This window comes from Carettochelys insculpta, chromosome 3, assembly GCF_033958435.1.
Source record: "Carettochelys insculpta isolate YL-2023 chromosome 3, ASM3395843v1, whole genome shotgun sequence".
Classification (NCBI taxonomy): Eukaryota; Metazoa; Chordata; order Testudines; family Carettochelyidae; genus Carettochelys; species Carettochelys insculpta.
This window is the reverse complement of record NC_134139.1, coordinates 193,544,350-193,565,781: the sequence shown is the minus strand read 5'-3', so window position 1 is coordinate 193,565,781 and position 21,432 is coordinate 193,544,350. Positions and strand designations below refer to the sequence as shown.

Genomic DNA, 21,432 nt, shown 5'->3' with positions numbered 1-21,432 from the left:
TGCTGTCTGACTGAATAACAATGCCTGCCAGCCAATCAGAGTACAGGGATTCACATAGTGTACTATTACTGTGAAATAACCATTCAGTATTTATGCAAATAAGATACTCATAACTGGAATCTTGGGAACTGCATAACTGAGAAAAAATGTCATTAACTACACAACATCTCAGCACTCCAGTAGGTTAAGACAATTCAATTTCCATATAATGATGTTACATCTGATATAATTTCAGCTGTAAATAAATTATAATGTTTGTTATAACATATGATAATATTACACTACTGTAAATATTTTATAATATCTGTTTTGTGGAATAATTGATTCATCTACATATGACTTCTGTTTTACAGTTCTGCATATATTTCACATGTAAAGAAAATTAAAATATTTTAAACTTTTAAACTAAATACTCTCATCATTCTAGCTATAAGAAGAAAAAAGAAACACCTAATACAAAGACATCTACTGGTACACATTTAAATGAGGTCTCCCAGCCTGAAGACACAAAATGAGTTACTACCTCAATTTCTGAATATTGCCATTAACTTTCAAGGATAGACCAAACCTGGGTTTGGGAGAATACAGGTATGTAAATGATCTAAGTATAATTTACTGTAAGGTTACAAAACTACAGCTATACTCATGTATTAGTTTCCCTCAATAGATCTGGACCAATAAATCCCCCTAGTGGTTAAACATTAGGTTAACAATAAGGGAAAAAAAAAAAAAAGCTCAGAATACTAAAAATAGCTTAAATGCCTGTTGCTAGAAAACTTGCTAGGCTATGTAAACTTGCAGTTTAAACAAGTTAGCAAAAGTTTTCTTAATAATCAATGGCTTGAAAACACCTGCTAGTCCTCAAACAGCATCAGTATCACTCTCACAAAACCATGTGTACTATCCATTCTACTCCATTCTGTCCATGTTCTTACGGCACTATGATTTCTCTACATCTTTCAGAGCTAAAACTTAAAGGCTATATCTACACTAGGAGGTTTTGTCAACAAAACCCGGGAAGCGTTCACATTCCCAACACTTTCTGTCTACAGTAAATTGACAGAATGGAGCACTTTTGTTGACAGTCTTATCCCACTCCCCACAAGGCATAATGCCTCTGTTGACAAAGATCTGACAACAGAAATCTAGTCTGGATGTTCTGGGGGGCCCTCTGTTGCCAGACAGGGCTCCCAGGACACCAGGCAGCCTGGTCTGCTGTGCTTTTTCCAGTTGGCTGTTTTGTCAAGAGAGCAACTGGGCAGTCTGGCCACTCTTGACAGAACAGATCACTATTGTGATCTGCTTGGCAATTCAGCCTTGATTTGTCAACAAAAGTTTTATCAGAAGATACCTTCTGACAAAAACTTCTGACAACAAATCACTGTACAGTAAGTGCAACTCAAAATCGTGCATTTTGAGGGTTTAACTCACATTAATGCAAGTTAAGGGCAACTCAAAATCCCACTCCCCCCCAGCCCTGGCTCAACACCTCTGTCCCTGCATGGCCTTGGTTCAACCCCTTCCCACCCTCTGCCCCACTCACCACTCATGCAGGGCTCCAGCTCACCCCCAACCCCTGTGCCCAGCTCTGGCTACCACTCACTACCCTTCATGCACAGCTCCAGCTCAACCCCGGTTCAAACCCGCTGCCGACTCATCACCCAAGCACAGCTCCAGCTCATCACCCCCATACGCAGCTTTGGCTCAAGCCCCCACCCTGCACCCAAGTTCCAACCTCTCAAGCACAGCTCTGGCTCAACCCCATCAGCCACAGTTCAAACCCCATGGCCCGACTCACCACCCGATCATGGCTCCGGCTCACCACCCTGGTGAGTGACCATAGCTCAACTCCCCTCACCAGTTCAACACCCCACCACCACGCGCAGCTCCAGCTCACCCCAGATTCCTCCTGCAGCCCCAATCCACCCCAGGTTTAACTCCCCTGCCCTCCTCCAATGGCCCCAACCCACCACCAGGCTTAACCCTCCCCAACCGCCCCACCCCAACCCCAGGACTTACCTTTCAAAAGGAACTCCAGATGTCCCTGCTGCTTCCCTGGCTGCAGAATGTTCATTCTACCAGGGGTAAAAGCCACCCCACAAACTACGTGAAATTCCAGTTATGCAAGGGTGCATGGGAACAGAACTGATGTGTAAATTGAGGCACTGCTCTATGTGATGAGCATCTCTCAGATGGGTTTTGTCTCCCTTCTCCTGTCCTGAGGAATAAGGCAAGAAACAATGCATCTACTTCGTTTCCTTTTCATCTCTTCACCGATGCAGGGCTCTTCTCTAGTTTTTCTTTTACAAATATTTTGTCCTCTCTACCTTTAAGGATGACAGGAAAAGGGGAAAACAAAATACTATTTCTTCCCTTTTTGATGGTTTACGATAGACTGAAATCTGAAAAAGTCAGGGTGTTTATGTGTGCTTGTGTAGGGGCAGGGCACGAAGGGTATCTGGGGCTTCAGACTTTTTAATATTAGAAACCTCCAGACTGGGTTGTTGTAACGTAAATTGTCTAAATCTGAAACTGAAGCAAGAAGAATCACTATCATGTACAAAATGCAGTAACCCAACTCACTCCTTTGCTTCAATCCTTCCACTGCTTGCAGTCTATTTCCACATTACCAGTTCTCAGCTACGGCAAAAGCTTGCAAAGATCAAACTGGTGCTTGACCACTTTCAAGTTGCACTGCAAGATCCGGCTTTTTGACAGTTTTTTCCACCACAGTGATACTACTGGGAAGACTAAGGAACACCCGCTTTCCTGCATTCATCCTGAGCATTTCTGATTATCTCTGCTAAGCAGTACATTGGAAGTAAACAGAAGATGTGTCCAGTAAGAAGCACCCATGCTATGTTGAGCTTTTTAGGAGAGAAATAACACCTACTACATCCAGTTGCCAACAGATTATCATAGATAAAGTTTAAAGCCATAAAGAGCCATTAGGTCATTTACTTTGACAACCATTAAATTTCTACCAGTTACCCCATTAGTGAGCCCAAAAACTTGTGTTTGCTAAAGCACATCTTTTAAAAAAATCATAGAATCCTTGGGCTGGAAGGGACCTCAGGAGGCCATTGAGTTCAGCCCCTGCCTAAAGCAGGATCAACCCTAACTAAATCATCCCAGCCAGGACTTTGTCAAGTTGGGGCTTACAAATATCTCAGGATAAAGATTCCACCACCTTTCTGGGTAACACATTCAAGTATTTCACCACTCTCCTGGTGAAAGAGTTTTTCCTAATATCCAACCTACACCTCTCCCTCTGTAACTTGAAACCATCGCTCCTTGTTCTGACATCTGTCACTACTGAGAACAGCTTCTCCCCATTCTCTTAGAGACCCCTTCAGGAAGTTGAAGGCTGCTATCAAATCACCCTCACTCTTCTCTTCTGCAAACTAAATCAGCCTCTCCTCATAAGTCATGTGCTTCAACCCCTTAGTTATTTATGTTGCCCTCCACTGTAACCACTCCAATGTCTCCACATCTTTTCTATACCGGGGGGTGGTGGGGGTGGTGTTCAGAACTTGACGCACTACTCCTGATGTGGCCTCTCCAGTGCCAAACAGAGGGGAATGACGACTGCTCTATGTCTCCTGGAAATGCTCCTCCTAATGCACCTCAATACACCATTACCCTTCTTCGCTAAAACAGCACACTGTGGACTCATATCCAGCCTCCCATCTACTGTAATCCCCAGGTCTTTTTCTGCTTCACTTCTGCTTAGCTACTTAGCCTCAGCCTGTAACAATGCCTCGGATTCTTCCATCCCAAGTGCAGGACTGCATACATCCTTGTTGAACCTCATCAGATTACTTTTGGCCCAAACCTCTAATTTATCCACGTCACTCTGGACCTGATCCCTACCCTCCAACGTGTAAGAAGTATTCGCCAGTGTACTGCTGCCTGTCCTGCTAGCTTAGTGTCACCTTCAAATTTGCTGACGTTGCAATCCATCTCTTCATCCAGGTCACTAATAAAGATGTTGAACATTACAGGCCCTAGAACTGATCCTTGGGGCACTCCACCACCAATCAGACATTGAGCTATTTATCACTAACCGCTGGGCCTGATCATCTAGGCAGCTTTCTATACACCTTACAGTCCATTTATTCAAACCATACTTCCTTAACTTCGGGCAAGAATATTGTGGGAGACTGTATTAAAAGCTTTGCTAATGTCAAAGCACATCACATCCATTGACTTCCCCATGTCCACAGAGTTAGCTACCTCAACACAGAAGCTAACCAGACTCGCCCTTGGTGAATCCCTGTTGACTATTCCTGATCACTTTCCCCTCTTCCAAGTGCTTCAAAACAGATTCCAGAATTTTTTTGGGGACTGAGGTAAGGCTTGCCAGTCTACAGTTCCCTGGATCATCCTATTCCTTTTCTTTTGCCTTTTTCAATCATCTGGAACCTCTCCTGATCACCATGAGTTTTCAAAAATAATGGCTAAAGGCTCTGCAATGACATTGGCCAGTTCCCTTAATACCCTTAGATGCATTAAATCTGGAAGTTAGGGCTGCCCACCTAACTTCCCATACTGCATTACCTAGTGCAGTAGTCTGGGAACTGATCTTGTCTGCAAAGACAGAGGCAAAAAAAAAAAAAAGCATTGAGTACTTCACTTTTCCCACATCATCTGTCACCAGGTTACCTCTCTCATCCAGTAACAGCCCCACACCGTCCCTCATCAGCCTCTTATTGTTAACATGCTTGTAGAAATCCTTCTTGTCGCCTTTCACATTCTTTGCTAGCTGCAGTTCCAATTGTGCTTTTAGCTTCCTGATTACTCCCCCACATTCTCCAGCAATGTATTTATACTCCTCCTTAGTCATCTGTCCAAATTTCCACCTCTTATAAGCATGCTTTCCCGTTTTAATCTCACCAAGAATTACCCTGGTAAGCCAAGCTGGTTGCCTACCATATTTGATTTTCTTACTGCACATCGGGATGGTTTGTTCCAGTGCCTTCAATAAGGCTTCTTTAAATTGCAGCCAGTTCTCCTGAACTCTGTTCCTCTTCATATGAGCTTCCCAGGGGATCCTGCCAATCAATTCTCTGAGGGAGTCAAAGTCTGCTCTTGTGAACTCAAGGGTCTATATTTTATTGCTCACCTTTCTTCCTTTTCTCAGGGTCCTGAAATCCACCATCTCATGATTGCTGCAACTCAGGTTGCCACCCACTTCTATTTCTCCTCCTAGTTCTTCTGTATTTGTGAGCAGCAGGTCAAGCTGTGCATGGTCCCTGGTCAGTTCTTTCAGCACTTCTCTTCGTAGTACATTCTAATGGTTAATTACAGTCATTTTTATAAATTTGCACCTTATTCCACATTTGAACATATCTGGCTTCAGCTTCTAGCCATTGGTTCTTGTCATGCCCTACTCCACAATACTGAAGTGTCTTCTTGTATTAAGCTTTTCTGTAATGAAGTCATCTCTTCATCTGCTTTTTGATTAGCTAAACTGATAGAAGTCTTTAAGTCTCTCATTTAAAGGCATTTTCTTCAGTCCGCAAGTCATTTTTATCGCTCTTTTTGCACCCTCTCCACTTTCTCAGTATTGTATTTAAGATGTGAACCCTAGAACTGCACACAATTCCAGTACTGGTCTCACAGGTAAAAACACCTCCCTATTCCCATTCACTATTACCACCCATTCATCCAAGTATCGCATTAGCTTCAGTCTGGCAACTCATGGTGAGTTGCTTGTCCACTGTGATTCCCAAGTCCTTTACAGAGACACTGCTTTACAGGATACAGTCCTGCAGTTCATAGGTATCCCATGCATTCCTTGTTTCTAGATGTATAATTTTGCATTTGGTTGCATTAAAATGTTTTTATTAGGATGAGCCCAGCTTATTATATGATCCAGGCTGTTATGTATGACTCCCCCATCTCCATTATTTACCCTTCCACCAAACTTTGTTTCCCTAAATTTTATCAGCAGTAATTGTATATGTATTTCCAGATCTTCACTGAAAATGGTAATCGCTGTAGTGCCATTCAATGATGATCTGTAATCTTGCAGCCAGTTCTTAATCAATTTAATATCTTTTCTAGAAAATGTTTTGCAAGAGTTAAGGGATGACATATATACCAGTATCACAGATAAAGTCAACATGGTATGGGAACAGATTGCATCAGTCTACATAAAGAGCAGCAAGGCTTGTGTGGGTTTCAAGGACAGGAAGAAGAGGAAGGAGTGGATGAAGCCTTGTACATGGGAACTCATTGAAGAGACAGGACATAAAGAGGAGACCGATAGATGCTAAATCAGCCAGAATTCAAGAAAGATACAAGCAGAATTACAGAGGGGCAAACCAAAAGGTGAAGAAGCTAGTGAGAGCAGACAAATGAGCTTTCATGGAGGACCTTGCAACAAAAACTGAACATGCAGCTAATCAAGGGGAGCAAGGAAACATGTACAGAATCACCAAGCTTGTTTGTGGCAAGTATTGTGGCAGGAAAAGTGCCCCCACCAAGGACAAACAAGGGCAATTATTTATTGACAACAAAGAAAGAGCAAGAAGTGTGCTGGACAGAACTTTTCAGAGAAGTTCTGAATAGACCACCACCTAAAGAAGAAGCAGACAGCCACCATTCTCCAACTATTGTTTACAGAAATTTGGAAAAGACAACAGATACCCAAGGAACGGACCCAGGGAGTCACCGTCAAGATTCCCAAGAAAGGAGCACTCAGCAACTGCAATAATTGGTGCAGGATCACCCTTCTATCTGTACCCAGCAAGATCCTAGCCAAGGTCATCATCCAGCGGATCTCAGATGCTGTCGACATCTGAGGAATGAACAAGCTGGATTCTGCAAGGGAATGGGATGTATAGACCAGATTTTCACCCTGAGAAACATCACAGAGCAGTGCACAAATTGGCAGAGATAGTTGTACATAAACTTTGTCGACTTTGAGAAGGCTTTTGACAACATACACAGAGAAAGCCTTTGGCGCATTCTGAGAGCCTATGGAATCCCTCCACAAGTATCCAGCTCATCAAGAGTTTTTACACCAACTTCACATGCAGCATGGGATACTGTGATCTGTCTTTTGAAGTCAAGACTAGGATTAGGCAGGGATGCGTCATGTTTGCACTACTCTTCAACATGGTGACTGATTGGGTGATGTGGAGAACAGCAGCAGATGAGTTGAGGGGTATCAGATGGACACCCTTTTTCACACTGGAAGACCCTGACTTTGCGGATGACCTTGCCTTGCTTTCCCACACCCATCAACACATACAAGAAAAGACACAATGCCTATACACCACTGGATGCCAGGCTGGACTAAGAGTTAACCAAACACCCCAGAGATTACGATTCTCAACATAGATTCACCAGCATCAATCAAGACAGATGATTCCCACTTACCCAGCACACACAGCTTTATGTACTTAGGCAGCAGCATCCGCTGTGATGGAGGCACCAAGAATGACATCCAGAGCAGACTAAGCAAGGCCAAAAATGTCCTCAGAAGTAAAACAATGTATGGAGATCTCCACAGTACAGTGTCCACACCAAACTTAAGCTGTACCAGAGCTGTGTCATATCAACATTACTATACAGCTCAGAGAGCTGGTGGATGACAGTGCAACATTGCCAAGTTCTAGTCCTTTCACACCACTAGCATTCGCAAGATACTTGGCATTTTTTGGCTGAAGACAACCTCCAACCACAACGTGCTCCTGCAATGCCACCAGGAGGATATCATAGATCGTAGGGCTGGAAGAGACCTCAAGGAGGTCATCTAGTCCAGCCCCCTGCTTCAAGCAGGACCAACCCCCCACTAAGTCATCCCAGCCAGGACTTTGTCAAGCCAGGACTTAAAAACCTCAAGGGATGGAGAATCCACCACCTCTCTAGGCAACACATTCCAATGCTTCGCCACCCTCCTGGTGAAGTAGCCTTTCCTAATATCCAACCTACACCTCTCCCTCTTTAACTTCAGACCCCTGCTCCTTCCTCTGCCATCTGACACCGAGAACAGTTTCTCACCCTTCTCTTTAGAGCTCCCCTTCAGGAAGTTGAAGGCTGCTATTAAAGTACTATGACCACTATCATCATGACAAGATGCTGGAGAGGGATAGGGCACATGATGAGAAGGGAGGCAGATGCCATTGTAAAGATAGCACTTCACTGGACACCTGAAGGACAATGGAAACATGGGAGGCCCAAGACAACATGGCAGCGTACCGTTGAGGCAGACATGAAGTGAATGAACTATAACTGAGACACACTGGAGAAAATGGCCAAAGACAGACGGAAGTGATTGCTGCCCTCAATGCCAGCTGACATAATAGGCTTTAACTAACTTCTAGAAAATGTATTAAGTTTTTAAATCGGAATGTTGTCCAATTCTAAGTCAAACACCTTACAAAGTCTATGAGTATTATATCTAGTTACTTTTTTCAACCAAATTTATAATCTCCTGAAAAAATTAAAGCACATTCATTTGACAAAACCTAGTTTCCTAGTATTCCATAAAACACTCAGCTCCACCAGGACAACAGTGCTGGGCCCTCTTGCTACTCTACAGCCAAGGGCAGCAGCAGAGCAGTGCTGCAGTGACAATTTAAAGAGGTGTAAGGGCAGTTCCCTCTCTTACCCACCCCTCTGGCCCCTTCAGTACATCTAGGTCTGGGATTGAGGGATTCAGAGGTTGGGTGGCAGGGGGAGAGAGGCTCTTCGGTGCGGTGCAGGCTCTGGGTATGCGTACCATAAACTGCTCCCCTATCAGAGAGGTAGCCCAGTTAGTCTGTGTGATCGAAAACAACAAGAGCCCTGGGGCTCTGTCTAGATAACACATTTTACAGCATAAGCTTTCGGGGCAAAGACCCACTTCATCATTCTGACTGGGTCACATTCTGACGAAGCGGGTCTTTGCCCCCCCAAAGCTTTTGCTCCAAAATACGTTCGTCTAGTAGGCGCAACGGGGCTTTTGTGGATTCCCAGAAGCAGCGGTTCCTACAGGAAGGTACGGCCCGGCCTGGCCTCTCTGAGCTCAGTCCCCTCCCCAGGCACCACCCGCGCAGCTCCCCCGGCCGCGGTTCCCGAGCTGGCCATGGGGCGTGGGTAGCAGGCAACGCCTGCGGGCTGCCCTGACGCGTTCAGCAGCCAGGGACTGCGCAGGCAGCTTCCAGGAGCCGCGGGGTGGCGGAAGCCCATGCCTCAGTCGCACTGCGCCGCTGACCGGATGTTCAACAGCCCGATCCGTAGTCCGACTCCGGCGCCTGGCAACCCCAAGGCGGGGGAGGATGAGCACACAGAGGCCTATGACCCCGCCCTCTCGCCCAACCCGCGGGACCTGAGAAGACATGGCCCCGCCCCCTCCAGAGCCGGGGGTGGGCTACTGATTCCGGCCCTGCCCCTGTGTGTGACGAGTGCTGTGGGCGGGGCACACACCACCACCCCCCTCCGCGCCATCCCGCCCCTCCCACTCTGCAGTGCATTCTGGGCGCTGTAGTTTTCCACTCCGAGGAGCCCGTGACTGGGTCACAGAGCTCAGGCGGGCGGCTAGAGTGCCGCTGGGCAGCAGAGAGACGGCGGAGGAAGGAGCAGAGCAGCTCGGCATCCTGAGGCGAGACCTGCTGCTGTGACTTCCGCGCCGGCCGCTCGGAGGGAGCCAGCGGCGCCATTGCAGGCGCGCCTCGCAGCCCGCCCGGGAAGAGGAGCACTGGCGCGCAGGTGCCCTAGTACCCCGCCGGTCGCGAGGGCGGGACGAGAGGGAGGCTGAGGGGATGGGTAGCGGGCGGAAGAGGCAGGGAAACGATGGGAGAGGAAGCCGAGCGAGCGGGCCCGCGAAAGGGCTGGGGAGCGAGAACCGGGCGGGGAAAGCTGCGTGGGCGGGCAGATACTTGGCGCGTGTAGTTCGGGGCGGGCGGTGCCAGGAGGCGAGAGAAACCTGTCCTGCTTCTGGGGGTGAGCGGGCTGCAATCGGTCCGTCCTCGCGTGTCGCACGTGATATAGATGGAATGTGCCGGCTTCTTTCAGGCTACAGTCGCCTGCTGGGGTACCCGGGCCGCACGTGCGCTCTCGGCCAGGGACGGGGCTGTCAGCAGTGCTCAGAGTCTGAGAAAGCACCTGAGAAAGAGCTGAGCTCCACGGCCACGTCTCCGTCCACAGCAGTCACTGTCGGAAGGGGTTTCCTGGCAAAAACTCGGTCGACAGATCCTCTCTACAGCATTGGCCTAATAACCCCTGGGTTGTGAGCTCAGTCCTTGAGGGGGCTCTGGGACAAAGAGATTAAAAAGAGGGATGGTGCTTGGTCCTGCCAAGAGAGCGGGGAACTGGACTCAGTGACCTCCTGAGGTCCCTTCCAGCTCTGTGAGATGTGTATCTCCGTTCTGTCAACAGATTGACAGAGCAGCCAGACTACCCAGCACTCTCTCAACAGAATGGCCAACACGAAGCTTTGCAAAAAGGGCTGTCAGTGAACCAGAATCCCTATCTGCCGACAAAAGGGCCCTGGTGCATCTACATGGCTGTTTTGTCATCAGAACGCTGTTGTGGGAGGCATTCTATGTATAATGCTGCTGGCAGATGTGCTGGGTTTTATTGGCAAACTATCTACAAAGCACATTTGCCGTGTAGACGCTTTGTGTTTTTTTTCCAGCAAAAGTCCAGTTTTGCTGGGAAAAGCTGCTCATGTAGATGTGGCCCAAGATAATGACAACACCTTGATGTAGGCACATGGACCCACTGGGATCCCTGCTGCCATTCACAGATGTGCAGGGATAGGGAGGCAGAGAAATGTTAAGGCTGACACTTATTGGGGTAGCCATGTTTGTCTGTATCTGCAAAAACAATGAGAAGTCCTGTGGCATCATATAGACTAACAGATTTATTGGAGCATAAGCTTTCGTGGGCAAAGAGAAAGTGTTCCAGGTCAATCATAAAAATGTTTGCATACTGTGGGGCCATGGAGGTGCAGATAGCGGTGCCACTGATTTGAAGGTATAAACTGTCCCCAAATCTGAAATAGTTGTGGGAGAGGACAAACTCTAACACTAAACTTTAACAAACACAGGGGTCACATCTACACTAGCCCCCTCATTTTGGAAGGGGCATGGTAATGAGCAGGTTGTGAAGATGCTAACGTGGTGTTTCCATGAATATGCAGTGCCCCATTAGCCTAATGGCAGCCACACATGATTTAAAAGTGCTGCTTTCGAAACATGCACTGCCTGTGTAGACAGGGGCCTTTCAAGAGGACCACCTGGACTTTGAAAGCCCCTTCTTCCTAAAACTAAATAGGAAGAAGGGGCTTTTTGAGTCTGGGGGGTCATTTCGAAAGGTCCCCATCTATACGGGCTGCATATGATTCAAAAGTGGTGATTTTGAATTGTGCGCAGCTGCCATTGTGCTAATGAGGTCTCATTAGCATCTTCCCAACTCATTCATTACCATGCCTCTTCTGAAAGGAAGAGGCTAGTGTAGACATAGCCAGTAACTCTAACTCAGGAATCATGCCCTGCAACAAACCTCAGTGCCAACTCTGCCCATGTGTCTACACCAGTGACACCGTCAGAGGACTTAACTACATCAGCCACACCATCAGGGGCTCATTCACCTGCATATCTACTAATGTAATACAGGGTATCATGTGCCAGCAATGCCCCTCTGCCATATACATTGGCCTAACTGGACAGTCTCTACGTAAAAGAATAAATGGACACAAACCAACTATCAGGAACAGTAACATACAAAAATCTGTAGGAGAACACTTCAGTCTCCCTGGATACTCAGTAGCAGATTTAAAAGTAGTTATCCTGCACCAAAGAACTGTAGAAACAGACTTCAAAGAGAAACTGCAGAGTTTCAATTCATTTGCAAATTTGACACCATCAATTTAGGATTGAACAAAGACTGGGAGTGGCTGGCCAACTACAAAAGCAGTTTCTCCTCTCTTGGGCATTTCTCTTTTGAAAGAGGCATGCAAATGAGAGAAACCAAAAATCCAAATGAGGTGTAGGTTTGCATATCGTTTGCATATTTTTCAAAAGAGGAAAAGCTGTGTAGATGCAGCTTTTTCAAAAGTAAACCCCATCTTCAAAAGAACCCTTCTTCCCATATAAAAAGGAAAGAATAATATTCACATCAACCCTCCGTGGTCCCCTCCCTGCCATTCCCAGACTCTCTCCCCCTTTGCCCACAAACCCACCCTCAATCTCCAGGCTTTACGCACCTCAGACCCCAAATCCCCTCCATCCCCAAGCTTTACCCCCCATCCTGCCCCACCCATCCCAGGCTTTACCCCTCTCAGCCCCACACTTTTCCCCTGAAACCCAGGCTAATCCTACCTCAGCCAATGATCTTCTCCAGCTGTGCACACTGCTGCTGCTCCTCTGCAGCCTCTGCCTCCTTCTCAGTTGGACTGTGCAGCTCCAGCAGGGGCAGACTAGGGCACCCCTCTCCCCAGCTCTCCTGCAGACTTAGCACTTCCCCCACCTGCAGCGCAAGCTGAAAGAATGGAACTAAATTTAATTGATTTAATGGCTTGATCCCTTCTGCAGGCCATTAAACCAATTAAATTTAATGCCATTATTTTAGAGGCAGCAGGGCAGGGAGCTACAAGAGGAATCAGTGGCAGCAGCACCCAGAGCTGCAAATGACTGCTTAAAGAGCCACATGCGGCTCCAGAGCTGCAGGTTGCCAATCTCTGGCCTGTGTCATGAATAAATGCCTGTATAGGGTTAAACCCAGACAGGGTGGGTTCTCTGTTGGCAAGAAAGTAGGTGAGCTAATGGGAAAGGAGAGGGATCCTTCTGAACTGAAGCAATTGCCTGCTGAGGGGGGTTTTGTTTTCTGGCCACAACACAATCTGAGACCAAGATACTTAATCCTAAACAGGTTTATTGAATCCAGTAAATATCCTGGCCACAACACAATCTGGAAATACAGGTATGTAAATAGAAAGGAAATGTTTAATTGGACATGATTAGGTTATTTTTACTTTGAGTTTGGTGTGGAAATGAGGCTGGTTGATGTATTCCTCCTTGTACTCTGTAACTTCTAAACTGAATTCCAGGGGAAGTAATTCTCTGTTCTCTAACCTTGTTTTTAGTTGCTTTTTGACATCTGGCAACCATGTATGCTTTATCACTTTCTTGGTATATTTTATCTTTTGTTTTGTTAATAAATTACTTTTTTAAGGCCACGATTTGACTCCTGTGCCCTACAGAAAGATCTGTGTATATTCCTGCCTAGACCAAAAGTTCAGATGTCAGATTGCACTTTTAATTTCTTTTCTTTGTTTCCAGATTCTCTCCTCAATCAGGGGTGAAAGCTTGGTATTATCTCACAGGGAGATATCCCAAGTGTGTCTTTCTGGGTTTTTAAGTGGAGTTTTCTAACTTGGGTGGCGGCAGCTACCTACCAGAGTCAGGGAATGTGTGACCTTGGGAAGTTTTTAAGCAGATCCTATAGAAGCAAGGTATTTTAAGGTCTTTTGCAGGCCCTCACCTTCTGCACTTGAAGTGTCAGAGTGGGGATCAGCCCTGACAGCTTGGCACCATGCATAGTGCTGACTTCAGGCTGGTGGGGAAGTGGACCACAGTGATCAGGCCAAGCTCAGCCCTCCAGATCACACACTGGAATTCAAATAGAGGCAATTGACTGATCCTGCTCTACTTAAATTATAGGCAATTATGCTGTTTTCAACCTGTGAAGTGGAAGCAAATTAGACCTCCTTTGGCTGTCTGATTCATGGGAAATCGTAGTACAGGAAGAGAATGGTGCACTTTGCAAAAACACTGTATTGCATGATGTTAGATGATTTAATGATTTTTGTTCTCGTATCTGACTTACCTGATAAAGTACAATGCTTTTAACTGCAGAGTTGTGATCAAAGTCTCTAGAATAATGTATTATTTGTTTTTAATAATTACAGATGCCTCTAACTAAGAAGAATGGAGCTGGGAAAAGGAAAACTTCTGAGAACTGGCCTTAATGCTTTGTATCAGGCAATCCACCCTGTGCATGGCATTGCCTGGACGGATGGGAAGCAAGTGATACTGACTGCTTTACATCTTCACAATGGAGAACCAAAATTTGGCGACTCAAGTGTTATTGGTCAGTTTGAACATGTCCATGGACTTTTCTGGGGCCCATGTACTACAGACACCACAACTTTGCTCGCTGTTCAGCATAAAAAGCACATCACTATTTGGCAGCTGAGCTATAACATTTCAGAAAGGAATAAACTCATGGTTTCTCAGATTTGTGAAACTGGTGAGCCATTTCCAGTGCTTCCCCAGGGGTGTGTATGGCATCCAAAGAAAGAAATCTTGGCTGTGCTTACTACACGGGATGCCTCAGTCTTACACTCTGTTCGTCTCAACAACTCCAGAACTAAAGCTGATATCAAAGGTAGCGGTCTCATCCATTGCGCTTGTTGGACTAAGGAAGGCAATCGCTTAGTAGTTGCTATAGGTAGTGCACTTCATTCCTACATATGGGATGATGTTCAGAAAACTTTAAATGCTTGCTGCTTTTGCCCAGTATTTGATGTAGGAGGCTACATCTGTGCTGTGGAAGCTACTTTGGATTCACAAGTTGCTGTTGCCACTGAGCTTCCACTAGATAAGATCTGTGGCTTAAATTCGGGTATTGCATTTGAAGTCCCATCTAGTGGTGAAACAAATTCTTTTCCTTCACAGTCTACCTTGTTATGCGGTGATGAAGAGTTCTCCATGGATGTGGGGAAAATATCATTAGACTCAGAAAAATCTGTACCCATTGTTTCAGTACCTTCTCCTTCCTCAGTTCCTGTGGATCTAACCCATATCCTTTCCAGCAAGCAAAGACCTTGTTCCAGTCCTCTTATTCATCTGAAGCATAAGGACTACTTAACAGGAAGCGGGCAAGACTCTTCGCACCTGATCTTGGTGACTTTTGAGAGAAAGGTTACCACTACTAGAAAAGTCAGCATCCCAGGCATTCTGGTCCCTGACATAATGGCTTTTGACCACAACACTCGTACTGTGTCAGTAGCCTCCAATACTTGTAACATTATTTTGGTCTATTCTTTGACTTCATCCTCTTTACCCAACATTCAACAAATTCAGCTTGAGAAAAGCGAAAGACCAAAGGGCTTATGCTTTCTGACAGATAAGTTATTGTTGATTTTAGTTGGAAAGCAGAAATTCACTGACCCTGCATTTCTGCCATCTTCAAGGTCTGACAAGTATGTAATCCGTTTGATGATCAAAGAAATAATTTTTGAAGAGGGTTCTTCAACGTCTGAAGGAACTAGTGGTAACTCCAGTTTGAGTGCCTTTTTAAATACACCTTTGAAAAGGAAACCATCAGAATACCTATCTACAGAAGTTCATCCTCTAAGCGATGGACTCGTGATACCAGGTCGTACCATTGTTCAGTCTCCTACTAGCAGAAGAAAACTTATTGAAGAAATTAAAAGCCCGACCTATGAGCAACACCTGTTGTCAAGTCTGAGGGACATTGAAGAAAGAAAGGTTTCTATGGATTTTCCTCCAGTTCTGGAAACTTTGGATGTTGAACCAACTAATCGGTCATTGGCCCTGCAGGGCCTTAGAACACCTATTACGTTCTCTAACAGAGCGACATCTCCTAAAGGGCAGGCAGACACAGTTCCAGAAATTTCAAATTCTCCTAACAACAACATTCTGCTAAGTGAAAAGGAAGCAAGCTGTTTATCTAAGAACATGGAAAGGTTATGTGGCAGTTTTAAAGAAGTACAGCAACACCTGTCTGAGCTAACAGAACTTTTAAAATCCAGGAAGAAATTTCTTTCAGAATATCCATCTTCTCAGGAGCCATCCTTTATTAACATCACTTACCAGGTAACTTTTAATGCTGAAAACTCAATTTAAAATCCATTTTGTGGACATACATGTTAAGATTACAGATGTCTTTAAAATATATAGCTCTGCAAGGATCTTATTCCAGATGATGCTTAAGGCTCAGTCCTGCAAACAGTTATTCATGTGCTTAACTTTACACATGTGAGTAATTATAACTGGGTTTAATTAGGGCCTTAATTTCTTTGTAGTATAATAAGAATTGAGGTTTTAATTTCTATGTAGAAGAGATGTTTTACCTACTCATATGCAAATCCTTATTTATGGTCCTGACGCTAACAGAATTGTCTATTGTCACATTTCTTTGATGACAAATATTTTAATCAATTTTTATTTCCTATCTCCTGATATTTGAAACTAAAAATATTGCACTTTCACGAAGTATATTGCTTCAGTGTTTTATTCCATGTTTTACTGGCATCACTAGTGCACATATGGCCGTATTTTAAAAAAGAAAATGAACTAAATTGTTTTTTCTCAGTATGGGTCATTCCATATCACAGAAGAGAAGACAGGATTTGCCTCATAATTTTTCCCCTGATAGAGACATTAACAGTTCCCAGTTCCTGTACAGTATGTGCTACACCAGAGTTTCCCAAACTGGGGTATATGTCCTTCTCAGGGTACATGAGACATTTCTGGACGGTATTTGGGGGAAATTGTGCAGTGGTGGATTTTATTTATTAATTTATTTATTACATTTTATAATAGACTGTTCAGACAACACTTTAAAACAATGGGACTTTTTATATAATATATGATAGTTAATTTAGTTCAAGACGTACCAATGAGAACACAGACACACAGAGATGCTGATGTACAGAGCCCTCACTTCCAGTCACCAAAACGCATGGGTTCAGTAGCCCAGTAACTGTCCATTTTAGCTGAGCTCAGAACTTAGTCAGGGTTTTTTTTTTTTGTTTTCCCCATTGCATAGATCACATTGTAACTATAGTTGTACATAATAGTGAAATATAGGAAGATGGTTAAAGACTGGCAGTGTTAAGAACACACAAAGTATCTGTGAAGATCTGAAGAAGTGGGTCTGTCCCACGAAAGCTCACCTAATAAATTATTTTGCTAGTCTTTAAAGTGCTACTTGACGGCTTTTTGTTTTGACAAAGTATCTGTGATGAGAAGGGTAGGCATACGCAGGCAGCTAGTAGATCTGAACAGGGGTACACAATAAGTAGGGCCCTACCAAATTCACAACCATGTAAAACATGTAATGGAGAATGCTATCTGGTGTCCTCCTGTGAAATCTGGCCTTTTGTGTGCTTTTAACCTATAGAGTACCGATTTCACGGAGAAGACCAACATTTTTCATATTAGAGGTATTGACCCATAAGGGAGTTGCAGGAGAATCATGAATTCATTTTAGGATGGCCATGGGATTGCCACCCTTGTTTCTGCACTCACATCAGAGCTGGGAAACTGAAGAGCATTGGTTGTAATGTTGACTCTGTGCCCAGGCCTGATGGTAGGTAGTACCTCACCATTACCAGTGTAGAAGTAAGGATGGCAATACCATACCAATGCTGTTCTTACTTCTGTACAGCTGCTTTGAGAGTTGGGCAGCCAGGAAGTGGCAGCTGCTTCCTGAGGACCCAGCTCTGCAGATAGCAGTGTAGACATAAGGGTAGCAATAACATACCATTGCATCCTTCCTTCTGAGCAGCTGCTGGTAGCTCTGCCTTCAGAGTTGGATTCCTGGCCATCAGCCACTGCTCTCCATCTGCCCAGCTCTGAAGGCAGTGCTTTTGCCAGTGGCTGCCCAGAAGAAAGGTAGCATTACCACAACCCTTACACAACAATCTTGTGACCACTACACAACTCCTTTGTGGGTTAGGACCCCTATAATTACAACACTATCAAACTTCACATTTACGTACAGGCTGAACCTCTCTAATTCATAGGAGCTCAATATTGTGCAGCAGCATTATCAACACTTCCACTTCTTACTGGGGTCTTAAAAGCATTTAGGAGTAAATTAGAGGTAGATGACAGCAAAGAACAGTGAGAGTTAGGACTGATAGCTGTAAACAAATTTTGTGGGACCATGGAAACTTGGCCACAACCCTGATAATGGACATTTGGCTAACGACAATCATGCTGGACCATGGAGGTTGCTGGACCAGAATGTGCCAGACTAGAGAGGTTCATTCAACCTGCATCTGAAATTACGAAATTTACCATTTTTAAGACTGTGAAATTGACCAAAATGAACCATGACTCTGGGTGGGCCACAACAATAAAGAAAGTTTGGGAAATTCTGTGCCTCACAAAACTTGTTACATTTGAAGAAAGGGAAACAGGCTGTAAAAGAAGTCAGTTTTAGTTACAAGAGGGCAAAAATTGCCAGAAATATATTAACAAAAATAGCAACAAAAGTTGAGCTAACTGAAGGTGAATTTCTTATCACTGGCTCCCTGTCAGCTATGTGGTATGATCCCTCTCATTCTCTGTCCACATATACTGGAACCTTATACTGTAGTTACAGTAAACTTTCATATCTGGCATTCTATTACCTGGAATGCTCAAAAAACCAGCATTTTAACCATAAGTAAATGTTAGTTATGTTTTCCATAAGTAAAGGATAGTGAAAGTAAATACAGCAAATACAGTGGGGCCACGTGTACATGGCATGCTGCTGCTGTTGTGGTCATGCAAATGAGGGTTATTCGACAGTGCAAATGAGGTGCTAATTTACAAATCATATGCCTCACTTGCATACTCTCGTGTGATCGCTGTCCCAGCAGAGGCTTCTATCACCACAAAACAGGCCTTGTAGGCAGGGTTCTGTTGACCAAACCCCTCTTTATCAACAGCCGCTTATCCCTGACAAGAACGAGGGATAAGGGACTGTTGACAAGGGGGATTTTGGTTGACAAAACCCCATCTGCATGGCCTGTTTTGTGGCAACAGAAGCCACTGCTGGGAAAGTGATCACATGAGAGTATGCAAATGGGGTGCACAATTTGTAACTTAGTACCTTATTTGCATTGTTGAGTACCCTCATTTGCATGACCCTGCTGGTGGCAGCACGCTGTGTAGAAATGGCCTGTAAGTTTATGGTGTACAATACTGTTGTTGTTGGTAAACTAAGTATTCTGCTTAAATTTCTGTTTGTTTCTTCATATCTAGTCTTGTTTTTCTTTCGTGTTATGCGTTGCTAGGTCTACCTCTCTGTTATCCACAATATTTGAATATCTGGCAACCTCCCAGTCCTGGGGCTGCCAGATATGAAAGAGTTTACTGTAGTTTGCTACCTTTACTCACTGCTGTTTTCAGGATTTCAGATGATAATCCTTTCAAACTAATTGGAGCAAACAAATATAGGAGCTGATTTTTGCAAGTGGTATTGTTGAAAACAAATCTTTGCAACAGTATTGTGATGTCATATTTTTATCTTTCTTTTACTCGGCTATGCCTAATGGTTTCTTTCTCATATCTGCAGAAGCAGCTTTCTGGAACTGGGGAAGATGAAAGGCGAGCTGTTATTCTTTGTGATGGTAAACTCCGTCTAAGTGTAGTCCAGCAGATTTTCAGCCTCTCTCTTATTGAAATGCAACATGGTAAGTTCTAGTCATCCAGTAAAATGACGTTCTGAAATTCTTAGTTTGCATTAGTAACAAATACAGGTTGCACCTACTGGGTCCTGCACCCATGGGACATGAGTGATTCTGAATGAGGGAATTTGCTGAACCAGGGGTGGTCAGCCCTTTGGGCTTTCCTGTGAGGAGCCATCCCAGCCCACAGGCTGCCAGCCGTCTTTCTGTCCCCACCCTGGCTACCTGCTCCATGGGGCTGCCAGACAGGGTCCCTGACCCCAGCCAGGCTCCCTACTCCAGGCCCAGACTGTTTACTGCTGTGGGGCTGTCGTCAGGGCTCTCTGCTCCAACTGGGCTTCCTACCACCAGCCTGGCTCCCTGCCACTTGGGGCTGCTGGTGGGTCTCCCCAGCATGGGCTTCTCCCTGCCACCACGGGGCTTTCCATAGTGGGGCTCCCTGACCCCAGCTGGGCTCTCCGTAGTGGGGCTCTCTGCCCCAGCTGGTCCCCTTGCAGTGTGACTCTCGCTAGTCTCCCTGACCTAGGGCTGGCTGCCAGCCAAGAGAGTATCTGGCCACAGATGTTGCTGGATGAGTGCCCACAGGACAAGAGAGTTTCAACCTGCATAGTCTTATTTAGAAAAAATATAAGGTATAAAATAATGAAAAGATATTAAAACATCCCCAAATTATTGTATTAAAATCAGTTCCTTTTTGCCTAAAACCTAGATTTGCTGTCCAAACATTTGTTGTGTTGATTTGCCTTTTTTAACTAATAGGTGAAGGTGCCTGGAAATCTTATTCGTTCCATTCTTATTCAGAATTTTTAGCTCTTCTACAAAGCAAAGTGACTGAGATCTGGTTGTCTGATTTAATCATTTCTTCAAAACCCTGTTCAATATTTTAACCTGTTCGCTTCATTGTCTACTTTCACATAACCAAATTGTCTAAGTCTTTTATAAACAAAGGGAAGGCAGCTTTGGAGATGTTGTTTGACTTCAAAGATACCATGGAATCCTGTGGCACCTTAGACACTAGCACATTTATTAGGTCATGAGCTTTCATGGGCAAAACTCACTTCCTCCGATGAAAAACTTGTTGACTGATTAGCATACTGCACAACAATATTTGTTTTCTTTCAGATAAAATCCAGTTTAGCTCATTTCTAGGCTTAGTTAAAAAACAGTAAACATTCATTTGTTGTAAAATCCAATTTTCACATTTTGTGTTGCATTTGATGATGATATTTGCAAAACTAAAAATATTGTTAATAGATATTTTGGTGTCCTCATAGGTTCAACTTGGATTGTTCTCATAGCTGACAGTGAAGGCTTTGTTCCATTAATGTTTGAATCCATGCAAGAGATCGTTATAAGAGATGCCAGTTCAAAAGGCTATGGCACTCACTTTTCAAAAACTTTGGATATCATCAGTTCTACAGAAGGGTATAGACCCATGTCTTCAGACAGTCTGGATATCACAAGTTCTTTGGAAGTCCTTAGAGAACATTCTTCCAAAAGTCCAGACACCAGCAGCTCTTCAGAACAGTCAACTAGTAAAGCGTAATTTTTAATTAATATTATAGAAGCTGTAACACTTGGTCTGTTTTTAAATAATTAAGTCACACAAAACAGGAGCCTTTTCATAACTGTCTGTATATTGAGACATCTGTTGAGTTTTTTCTTGTAACTAGGTCTTACAAAATGTTGTTGGTTTAATTACACAATCAGTCTTGTCTCTTATTTGGTTGGTCCTCTTTACACCAAATTTGGAAACTACCACTCTTCTACTGAGCTGCATGTGTTTCAAACTTTGTTTTGCTAGAAATCATACACCAAACTTTTGTATCTGCATCTGGACATCTAGCTTTTTACAAGGGTCAGAAAAAGGGCTTCCTTACCATCTTGACTCTGATTTGTTTATGGTTTTGGATTACTGGAGAACTCACATAATAAAAATAAGCAGAGTTCTGCCTTTTTCCCCTGTACTGGGGGCAAGGCCCCCTCCCCACCAAACTGCTGCTCAA

The 21,432-nt window shown here is 44.4% G+C and overlaps 1 protein-coding gene across 2 annotated transcripts; it reads left to right on the top strand.

Moving 5' to 3' along the window:
- Nucleotides 1-9,526: 9,526 nt before the first annotated feature.
- LOC142011595 (WD repeat and coiled-coil-containing protein-like) lies at nucleotides 9,527-21,129 on the top strand. 2 transcript variants are annotated; one of them, XM_074991338.1, is made up of 5 exons: nucleotides 9,527-9,702; nucleotides 12,868-12,918; nucleotides 13,907-15,839; nucleotides 19,315-19,432; nucleotides 20,701-21,129. In XM_074991338.1, exons 3-5 carry the CDS (start codon nucleotides 13,926-13,928, stop codon nucleotides 20,970-20,972), a joined length of 2,304 nt encoding a protein of 767 aa, XP_074847439.1. In that variant the 5' UTR covers nucleotides 9,527-9,702; nucleotides 12,868-12,918; nucleotides 13,907-13,925; the 3' UTR covers nucleotides 20,973-21,129. The 2 variants fall into 2 exon arrangements, with proteins under 2 accessions (XP_074847439.1, XP_074847440.1); XM_074991339.1 differs by lacking the exon at nucleotides 12,868-12,918.
- The last annotated feature ends 303 nt before the right edge of the window (nucleotides 21,130-21,432 follow it).

What these genes read in the sequence shown, in the direction of transcription:
- LOC142011595 (XM_074991339.1), top strand. Translation starts at nt 13,926, where the DNA reads ATGGAGCTGGGAAAAGGAAAACTTCTGAGAACTGGCCTTAATGCTTTG. An exon ending in TTATTAACATCACTTACCAG is followed by an intron (nt 15,840 to 19,314) that starts GTAACTTTTAAT and finishes TCATATCTGCAG; the next exon opens with AAGCAGCTTTCTGGAACTGG. An exon ending in TCTTATTGAAATGCAACATG is followed by an intron (nt 19,433 to 20,700) that starts GTAAGTTCTAGT and finishes GTGTCCTCATAG; the next exon opens with GTTCAACTTGGATTGTTCTC.